Genomic DNA, 11,507 nt, shown 5'->3' on the forward strand with positions numbered 1-11,507 from the left:
AGCCTGATAACAGGAGTTGAGAAGTATTCCCTGCTTATCTATTTTTCTGAAGTAGTTTTTGTAATTTTGATATAATTTCCTTTTTAAGTATATGATAGAATACAGCAATGGAGCCATCTGGGCTTGGAGTTTTCTTTGTGGCAATGTTTTTACTTATAAATATGGTTTATTTAATAGATTTATCTAATATGATTTATTTAATAGACACAGAGCTGTGATTTTTGAACCACAGCCTCTCTGGTTCAACTTCTTAACAAATTAAACGTGTCCCCTCTAACTTTGTTTTTAAGGTGTTTTAGCCTTTTAATTTTCCCTTCTCTTGTCCTTTAGTTTATATACTGAAATTTCAGGTATGGGGAAGTATTTCATGAAAAGCCTGAAATTTCTCAATCCATAACATGGAAAGAAGTTTCTAACAGGTATGTGGGGCTTTGGTTACAAGAAAAAACAATGCAAACACCTGTTAAATACTCTGTTCTGAAATATGCAGAAAACACAGTTGACCAGACCTAATCTCACTATTGCCAGATTCAGTGCATTTCTATAACCTCTTATCTGCCCTCATGTCAGCTATTCAACAGCATTCAAGTCAAGTGGCCATTCCCTCTTCCTTAAACCTCCTTTTTCTCTTGTCTTCTCCTACATCATTGACTCCTACTAGTGCCTTCTCATCTAAATGATCTCTAAATATTGGAGTGGCCTCATTTATTCTTTATCTTTGTCTGTCACCCTGTCCCAAGGCTCTAAATATCATTTAAATGCTGTTGACTCCCAAACTTTCCAATCTTGCTTTTCCTTTGAACTCCAGATGCCTACTTTACATGTGCATTTCAATATCAAATAGGCTTCTCAATAGAAGGAATTCTTTTATCCCTTCCCTTGTATCCCCCAACTTGTAAAGGCTACCACTGTCTCCTTAGTTCCTCACACAAAAACCTTGATTCTTGTTTTCTTTATTCCTACACATCCTACTAATCAGCAGATTCCATGAGTTCAATCTAAATATGCCTTCAATCCATCCACTCCTTTTTATCTCCAAGCAGCCGTCTTCTCTTAATCTTGCTGTAGTCACCCAACTGATCTCTTTTGCTGTCATTCTTGTAACCCATTCTTCACATAGCTGATAGGGAAATCTTTAAAAAATATAATCTTTCCAGTGACTTTCTGTTGCACTTAGAATATAGTAAACTTCATGACCATGGCCTAAAAGGACCTTTATTCTAAGTGCAGTGACTTTCTGTTGCACTTAGAATATAGTCAATTTCATGACCATGGCCCCTATACCTTCCTTTCTAATCTCACGTTAACTTGGCCTTAGAGAATCATTGTAGGCAAAATAGCTTGGTTTTAATGTCATTCAGAAAAACTTCCTTTGGGAGTATTTATAGGCGAGCATTTTTGTCCTGTTAAACTCTCCTCTTCTATTCAGAGTTTAAAGCATAATAGAATAAGACTTTAAAAGTAATGACAATAACTACATTGAATCTTGGTAATTATGATAATTAACAACTAACCAGATCTTTGAAGATATATTCAGCACTCATTACTGAACATTTGCCAAGCATTGTGCTTAGAACCTGGCCTTCAAAAACATTTAGGGAAAATACTTATCTTGCAGATTTGGGAGACCGGATTTCTCCACCATTCTCTCCCCAGGAAAGGTGAGCTGCTGTCTTTAGCCACTCTGTTCCCATTTCCCATGGGGTGAATGTTGAACACTGTGCACATCCCAGGTCCTCTCTACTTAATCAAATACCTAAACTCCAGGCTCTGTCACTTTGAATAGGATCATATATATAGTATACAGTATCTTATATAAGACTACCCATCTATCACAGTATGGATACAAATACTGTGAAATCATAGGAAAATTAAATAATTCTGATGAATACAAAATGCCCAGTGAAAAAGCATAGAAGAGCAGTCTAAAATTTAAAATATTTTGAATGCAGAATTTATCCCGTGAACTTCTTAATTCCTTCATGTTGTAAGTTGAAATGACTAATTGAGTCATGCTTCCTTATTTCTTTTTATTTTAAATATCTACCATGATTGTTTAATGGCATTTTGAATATTTGGGGGAATTCATTTGTAGTAGAATAATATTTCTTTTCATAATTATCTACTGCTTACAGTAGTTATGAGATGAGCCAGGTAATAGTCCTGAATTTGTAAACAAGACCAGGGGTAACTTTTTTAGGGTCAGATGATAGCCGTCTGAAAGTGGTTTTGAAATAAGAGCTCTGTTTATGGGAGAAAGAAGCCTATTCTTCCTTCTATGGTCCTATGTAAAGAAATTATGTCACAGGGCTTCCCTAATGGCGCAGTGGTTAAGAATCTGCCTGCCAATGCAGGGGACACAGGTTCGAGCCCTGGTCCAGGAAGATCCCATGTGCCATGGAGCAACTAAGCCTGTGTGCTGCAACTGCTGAGCCCGCGTGCCACAATTACTGAAGCCTGTGCACCTAGAGCCCGTGCTCTGCAACAAGAGAAGCCACCACAATGAGAAGACTGCACACCGCAATGAAGAGTAGCCCCCGCTCGCTGCAACTAGAGAAGAGCCCATACGCAGCAACGAAGACCCAACACAGCCAATAATAAATAAATAAATAAATTTATTTAAAAAAAAAATTATATAATAGCCCACCCCACTGCCAAACCAGAAACTATGAGGTTTTGGCAATGGTTCAGCTCACAGATGACTGTTTCCAGGAAGCCTTCCCTAGCCCCAAGCTAAGTTAGTGATACCACAATACTTATGAAAACAGAATCACGTTGTAGTCTTATCACTTGTTGACCATGGGTTTTTTTTAATCTCTGGAACTCTACTCTTTCTTCCTCTGTTCTTTCAATACATGGAGTAGTATAGTGCCTGGCAAATGTGTAGGTGCCCAATACATGTTTGAATGAATGAGTAATGGAATGAATATGGCATGATATGGCATAACATGACATGAATATAGCTAGTGCAAATTAGAATAAATGAAAGATCCAGGTGTTCCCCAAGGAGGAGCAGCTGGGAGAGAGTTCAAGTCTAGTCACAGTTACTAGAAACTCATTCGCTGGGAGAGCAGAGTTAAGGAGCAAGAAATCTAGTCTCCAGAGGGAAACATTTGATAGAAAAGTAATATAGAGTGGAAAAAGTATATACTTCCTTCTCAGAGAAACATTTTTCTGTTGGTGAGGGATGGAGGCATTGGGGTATGGAAGAGAAAACCAGGTAAGACACAGAATTATGCAAATAAATGCATTAAGAAGTAAAGATTCATAAACTTGTTTTAGGACAAATTCAGAGTCGTTTTAAAATTAATACATTTTATAGTTATTTAGCAAAATAAGTATTTTTCAATCACAATTTCATGTAAATATTAAAGAATTTTTCCTTTACCTTACCTTCACATGCAGAAGTTGGTTGTCAACTGCTATGAGCTGATTAAGATTCTCCAGTATTTCTAAGTCTCTTACATCATCAATATTATTATTGCTGATATTCAATATAGAGAGGGATTTCTGTAAGAAAGGTAACTAAATTAGGGTTAATAAATAGTCTAATTAAATACTATATATAGAAACCAGAAATCCTAATCTGTGAAAAATTAAAAATTTATCAGTTCAGGCTGTTTTGCTCTTTAGGCAAGAAAATAAAAATCCTTGGAGATTTTGTTTTTATGTCATACTTTTTTTCAGATGGAATTTTTAGAGCTATATAGTAATTGTAATGTAACTTACTATTTTTGTCTAAAGTTCCTTTGTAAGTCCAATTTCTCTTCCAAGATATAAGAGAAATTTATAGAAAGAAGCCAAGAAAGAAGCAAAGAGAGAACAAAGATATCCCAATAAGCAAATGATAACACAATATAGAAAAAATGCTTATTTCAGTTCAAGCAAATTATCATTTTGTGTTAAATATCACTAAGATTAGGGAGAAATAATTTTTGTTTGTTTGTTTGTTTGGGGGTTTTGTTGGCCACACTGTGTGGCATGTGGGATCTTAGTTCCCAACCAGGGCTTGAACCCGCACGCCATGCATTGGAAGCATGGCGTCTAACCACTGGACCACCAGGGAAGTCCCTGGGAGAAATAGTTTTTATCTTTATTTTTCTAAATAGGAAACATGACCAAGAATTGAAAGAATATCTGATTTTTATTTTTATGTCTATCTCTCCATATAGTTTTCTCTTGGTAATCCATATGTTCAGAAACCAGTTAAAATAATAATTATCTAATTAACAAGAAGTTCAACATCAGCCGTTAATGAGGACATAAATATACAATAGAGCAATACTAAATCAGAGCCATCTTAAAATCTAAGGCCTGGGATTCTCTACCAAGATGGAGACTACCCACCCAGGTGTCCACACATGGCTAACCTTTAGAGAAGATACTTCCTGATACTTTTTAAGACCTGCTGTACAGCTTAAAAAGTATACCTTATATTTAGAATTTCAGAATCTACTTGAATCTGCAAAAATGAGCAAGCAAAAACGTTTTCGGTCATAATCTGTAATAAAACTATCCATCTCCACAGTGGCATGAGTCTGCTTGGTTCAGCTGAGGTTGAGCTGAGACACAGTTGTTTCTATGGGATAGTAGGGAGGGTAGGACAGAAATCAGATCACTCCTTTCTTTTTCAATTTATAGCACTACCCCTCAATTGTTATAAATTTTGTTAAAAAAACCTCCTATTGCCCTCTGTTTTTGGGCCCTCTGAAGTAAAACCAACGAAATCTGTTCCATTTACATCCCTTGCTCCAGAATTGAAAGTAGCATATCCTATCAAATCTCATTTTGAGGATTGGCACCCTCTGGCTCCCTGCTTCTCAACTCATTGTGACACCTCTATGTGATTTGACCTGTTGTCAGGTGACAGCTGGAATCTCTTATCTCTGTTCCCAGTTCTACCTGCTTTGGATGAGGCAGAGCTGTACGTAATGCAACCTACAATTAAATCAGAATCCAGGGAGAAAATGACTTATCATTATAATGATTCTCTAGGTTGTTATTTTTCCAAATAACTGTGCTTTCCTCTTTCCTGAGGCTTTTTTCCTAAAATTTTAAGTTTTGAGTCATCATGATCACACCAAGGTCAAAATAGGAATGAGTTAACATCTGTATTAGAACTTCATACTTTATATAGCCTTTTCGCATCCTTCTTTTGATCCTTCCAGTTACGCTAGGGGCAGGAATTATTATTCCCATTTTATAGCTGCTGAGTCTCTGAGAAATTATTTAGGAAAAATTAGTTTTAGCTCTCAAATTCTCAACTGGCCATATAAACATGCAGAGTATTACAACGTCCAGATATACCTTCCTTTTTTCACTATAAGCATTGATCACTATATTCTTTGTCAGAATACTCAAATTTGGCCTTACTGCCAGAGAATGAAGAGTTCTTGGATCAAACAGGAGCTTTTCTCCAAGGGGAAGCCTCTGACTCTCAACATGAAGCTCTCTTAGTCCTTCTAAGCCTTCTAAGCCTTCTATGACAGCAATGTAGTTGCCTCCCAGATATCTGCAAAATATAAACCATTTTTTTAAATTTATTTTTTTATACAGCAGGTTCTTATTAGTCATCCATTTTATACACCTCAGTGTATACATGTCAATCCCAATCTCCCAGTTCATCACACCACCACCACCATCCCCTGTAAACCATTTTAAAATAGACATTCTGAGAGCATCATGGTCTAGAAGTGATTAAAAACATAATAACAAAATCATGGAGCTATGTGAAAATTATACAGTTGACCATTGAACATTGATGGGGTGTGTGTGGTTAGGGGCGCTGACCTCCATGTAGTGGAAAATCTGCATAAAACTTATAGTGGGGACTCTGTATCTCTGGTTACTTTGCATCTGCAGATTCCACCAACTGTGGATCATGGCTCGTGTAGTCCTATATTATTTACTATTGGAAAAAATCCATGTGTAAGTGGATCTGCACAGTTCAAACCTATGTTGGTCACGGGTCAACTGTACGTGCAGAATGTTCTCTTTATATTGAATCAATGAAAAGTTTATTTATTTGATTCTTACACTTAATTAAGTCTGAGAAATATTTATTTTTTTGAAGTGAGAGAAATAGTCCTGTCTACCAGTGCTCCTGTTGTGTTGAAGTGCATAGAATCACCTGGGTCATAGGTTTAAAAATGAAGATTTCTGAGCTTAACCTCCAGAGATTCTGATTTGGTTACCTAGGTTGGAACCCAGCAATCTGCATTTTTTAACTGACATATAGTTGATTTACAATATTGTTTTAGTTTCAGGTGTACAGCAAAGTGATTCAGTTATGTATATATATATTTTTCAGATTATTTTTCCATTATGGGTTATTATAAGATATTGAATATAATTCCCTGTGTTACACAGTAAAGCCTTGTTGCTGATCTGTTTTGTATAGCAATCTGAATTTTTAATAAGCGTCTCCCACCCCACTTATTTTCCCCATTCTGAGGCCCTTGACCTGCTTTTTGAGAATCACTGATCGTTCCTCCAATCTGGGGAAATTGGATCCACTGGGCCTCATTGTTTAATTAAAATCATCATAGGTAGTAAATGCCTTTTACAATCAAATCTATATCAACGTTATCAGTTCTATGACCCTGCCTTTTTGAGATGTGTGATTCTAAAAGGTACAGAACTCATTTGGGTTCCATGGAAACTTTTTTCACCAGAGCCTAAATAAGCAGGTTTCAGGTATGTATCCCTATAAGCCCTTAAGACAACTCACCCTCCTTCAAAAGAAGTTATCAGGGTTAATAAAACACAAATTGTCAAGTATTACATGTATAACAGTCTATTTAGTACTAATAATACTGCAAAAGAATAAAAATGAGGCAGATAAAGGAAATGCATGAATGCAAAAATATTACTGTAATGATGACAATTACATTACTTAGAAATAAAAGCACTTACAGTTTTTCCAGTTTCTTTAATGACCCGAGGTTCTCTATACATGAAATACAATTGTTTTGTAGGTATAAGTGGGTCAGATTTGTGGCATAATTCAGGTTAGTGATTTGACTAATACAGTTATCATACAAATATAAAACGCTAAGATTTTTGCAAAGAGAGAGGTCTTCCTAAAAGAAAAATAAAAACAGGTGATAATTTCTCCTGAAAACTTGTGTTTTTAAGAAAGTTTTTCACTTAATCATTCTACACATTTTGTTAAGGTTAATATAAAAGAATAGAATTCCTCTGTTCTTAGCACAGTCAAAACGAGACTAGAATGATTACAAAATTAGTTCTAGGTTTTAGTATTCTGTAACCTTATCAATAAAATTGTGTTTGTTAGGAAAGATTTTCTCAGGGCAAGCAGTTTTCCTTGGAAGCAATTAGGCTCCTCTGGAAGTTGAAGCATCTAACAAATAATTGCTTCAACATTATGAATCAGGGCTTAATCTTTCTGTAGGATTGGAAATAAATTGGAAATAAATTGGAAATAAACTGAAAAACCACTGGAAGTCATCTAGATATTCAAGAACAATGGATTAATAGAGAAACTATGATAATGCTATTGAAGGGAATACCTTATAGCCATTAATTATCCTTTAATTTCTTTAGTAATATCTTGTAGATCTCATAATAAAATAAAAACAGTATATCCAACATGACCCATTATTGTAAAATTATGTGAATACATGCCTAGAAAAAAGACTGAAAGGACATCACCTAAATGTTAATAGTGGTTTTCTCTGCACGGACGGATTACAAGTCAATTTCTTTCTTTTTATATTTATTTTATATGTATTTATATGTGTTTTTTAAATGAACACCACTTACTTTTGAGGTAAGAAAATAAAGGTATTTTAAAAAGTCTGTCATTTCTTGTGTGTGGTAGAGTTAGTCTAGAGTAAGTAGGCAAGAGGTAAAGTGAAATTCTGCTCAAAAATATCTCAGCTTTCATTAAGTCAACAAGATTTTTAAAATACAGCCACATCTTAGGAACTGGTTGAATTATTTTAACCAGTTTGCTTTCCTCCTAACAGAGGTCCTCTACATTGAAGGAGCACTGATTGTGAGGAGCCAAAAGTACATTAAATGGAAGCTCTCTGGAGAAAGCTGTCTGTGGTGGTATGATGAGGCAGAGTTCTCTGGGCAATAAAAAGGAAACATGAGATTTGGGCAGTTAGGGAAAAGGCTCACTTGGAAACTGGAAAGGAATATAGAATGGGAGCTGAAGAAGGTCTCTGCAAAAAAAAAAACCCTGACTGTCTTAATTGACAATTTTGCCTGGAGCTTTTGTGTTTTTTTCATTCATTCATTCGTTCAGTAAATATTTATTAAAGCACTTAATATGAGTCGGGCACTGTACTGGATAGGGGATTTAGAGTGATGTGAAAAAAAAAAGACATGATCCCTGCCCTCATGTAGCTTATGCTTCCAAGAAAATTTTGCTTATCTGTAGTCCTTAGCATTTTATTGTAGACAATGGATACCAATACAAATGGCCTAAAAGGGTTATTGCTGCCTTTAAAATTTCCCAAATTATAGCCAAAAACTAGCTTAGCACAGAGAAAATTAGCTTAGCACAGAGTATATATCCAAGTTAACATAATCTTGTCTGATATAACTGACATGGTATAACCTACATTTATATAACCAGTCAAATTATGTGCAAAAAAGATGTCACTGTTCATGTTTTGAAATATGGTACTTACATATAATTCTTAATATTTTGATATGTTAAAAATTCATATTCCAAGGCTTTGGAATTATCCAAAACTAATTATCTTTGAAATTATTCCAGCATATACTTCTAAATCTAGTTTGCTACACTATAAAGAATTTTAGGGGAACATATGTATTTAACACATATATTTAACAATTACAATGGTGTATTTTATAGAGGCTTAATTTTTAAAGTTTAACATCACAAGCAGGAAACTAAAATAAAAACATAAAGCTGACTAATCAAAATATAGTTAAAAAGAAAGTATGCCCTGATACCAGTTTCTAAACTTTACATTGTTAATTATATAAAAAGAGGAAATAATTTCACAGTTCTTACAATTGCATCTATATTTTTGGCTGAAAAATTTATATGAGTTATTTTCTTCAGGTATTGTAAAGTGGTTTCTTCTTTTCGGGATTTAAGATTGCTCTTTTTGGCAATTAGATCCAAGGTCAGTCGAACCATGATTTCTCTATAAATCAAACTCTTGGCAATAGCTCTCTTCTGGTACCATGTTAAGAAGCAGGTTTAGGTATTTTTTTATGCCCAACTTTCTAAAAATTAAAGAAAAAAAGTATTATGTACATAGCAATTTATTATTATTATTATTCTTTTTTCTTTTTTTTTTTTTTGCGGTACGCGGGCCTCTCACTGTTGTGGCCTCTCCCGTTGCGGAGCACAGGCTCCGGACGCGCAGGCTCAGCGGCCGTGGCTCACGGGCCCAGCCGCTCTGCGGCATGTGGGCTCTTCCCGGACCGGGGCACGAACCCGTGTCTCCTGCATCGGTAGGCAGACTCCCAACCACTGTGCCACCAGGGAAGCCCTAGGAAAAATTATTTTGACTCATTCTGTAATTTTCTTACATAAAACTGTTTGATAAACTAGTTCATAGACATTTTTAGGGATATTTAGTTTTTTCTAAGTTTATAGCCTTAATTATTTTCATAAAAATATTTAAAACACCAAAATTGATTAAATCACTATACACATTCACTTTTACTTTTAAATCTTTTGCTCTCCCTAGTGTTGACTTGTTATTGTGGGCATCTCTTAAAGGATTATTTTTCTTTGAGTTGAAAATACCTCAGTATCATTTAGTGTTCTCACATGAAGAAACTAAGGCCCAGAGATCTGTCTCAAACCACTCAAGTTAGTGACAGTTGAAAATGAGACCAAGTGTTCATATTTATTAGTCTCCCAAGTCAGAACACATGGTATGCAAACCTTGAGCATATTCACAGGACAGTGGTGAAAATACTTAAAAATGGAGCTGGCCTTGACATTTTATGTTACTACAACTGTAATCCAGAAGGAGGCAACATAATGCAGTGTTTCTCAACCCAGACTGCCTGGGTTCAAATTTTGGCTCCACTGCTCACTGGTTAGGCAATCTTGGGCATGTTACCTCAGGTTCTTATAAAAGTAGGATTGGTACCTACTTGCAAGGGATATTGTGAGGCTTACATGAGATAATCATGTACAGAGTACCTGGTATATAGGTCAATAAATGTTTGCTGTCATTATGCTACAATTGTTTTGTTCACAGATAACTGTTCATTATTTCACCTGGAATATATTAAGGCTGCTGAATAAGGAAAACATGCTATTAATAAAATATTGCTTTATGTAAGATATCCATATGTGGTCCATAAGTTTGAGATAACCCATTGTTTTCAATCATCCAGAAAGTATAGCTATTTAAGTGATAAATATCCCAGTTTCCCCAATTGTGTTTTATATTCTCTTATTCAATATGTAACCAAAAATACAGTTTAAAATTAAGCATTTTTACTCCAATGTATCTGGAATTTCACCAACCAAACACCTCAATTTGTGTGGTATTCTGGACGTGAAATAAATGCTTAGGAGGAAAAAATGAATTCACTGAAAGATAAATTTGTGTTCTCACTCATTGACATATAATTACCCAGGCTATATTATATAAAATACCCACAATAAAGTATTTTAAGATATAGAATGTATCCTTAGGCTCTTCAGAATGCAAGATATAATCTACAGAATAAAATTATGAAATCTTCATAGATTTTTGAAATTTCCATAAATTCATTATTTTTATAATAAAAATTTAAGCTTATTGTTTACAGATGAAATTTCAAACATGACAAAATAATATTCTGAACAAAGTTTCTAGTTAAGTATAAGTAGCTTTTCTTAATCTGACCTTAAAAATATTTCATGATAAAGAATAACACCACACCCATGAATCCATAGGTCAGCTGAAAATATAAAACATTACAAATACATTTGAACCCCTCTATATCTTTCTCTTGCTCCATTCTCAAATTTAGGGTTTATTCTAAATTTAGACATCCCTATTCATGTCTTTATACTTTTGCTATAGATATGTGTGTATCTAAACAATACATGGTATCGTTTTTTACATTTTTACAGTCATAAATGGTATTATTTTGATTCCAACTTTCTTTTTTAAAAATATTTTGGTTGTGAGAATCATCAGAGTTGATGTGTATTAGCTCTAGGAAATATGCACTGCTGTATAAAATCCTATTGTAAGAAATGTATTTCTTCTGATGATAGATTTTTTTGTGTTTTAATTCTTTGCTTTTGCAGTGTTGCTTTTATGGTTCTTGTATATACAACATCTTTAGCACATGTGCAAGAGCTTCTTTAAGGTTTAAAACTAAGGATGGCTTTTCCTGACATTTTCAGCGTTACTGTATATTGCCAAATTGTTCTCCAAAGAATTTTACCACTGGCAGTTAAGAGAGTTTCTGTTGCTCTACAATGTGGTTTACACCACTGTCAACCTTGATATTTGCAGTTTTTAACTTTTTGCCAATCTGATGGG

The 11,507-nt window shown here is 34.7% G+C and overlaps 1 protein-coding gene across 1 annotated transcript in view; it reads right to left on the bottom strand.

The window, feature by feature from the left end:
• PPP1R42 (protein phosphatase 1 regulatory subunit 42) overlaps positions 1-9,142 on the bottom strand; it is a 37,375-nt gene extending 28,233 nt beyond the window's left edge. Inside the window, exons 1-4 of the mRNA XM_060035165.1 lie at positions 9,014-9,142; positions 6,916-7,082; positions 5,374-5,512; positions 3,394-3,510 (exon numbers count right to left, since the gene is read on the bottom strand). Coding sequence (XP_059891148.1) covers positions 3,394-3,510; positions 5,374-5,512; positions 6,916-7,082; positions 9,014-9,142 — 552 coding nt within the window. The remainder of the gene's footprint in view (positions 1-3,393; positions 3,511-5,373; positions 5,513-6,915; positions 7,083-9,013) is intronic.
• Positions 9,143-11,507: the final 2,365 nt, after the last annotated feature.

Source organism: Delphinus delphis, chromosome 17, assembly GCF_949987515.2.
Source record: "Delphinus delphis chromosome 17, mDelDel1.2, whole genome shotgun sequence".
Lineage (NCBI taxonomy): Eukaryota > Metazoa > Chordata > Mammalia > Artiodactyla > Delphinidae > Delphinus > Delphinus delphis.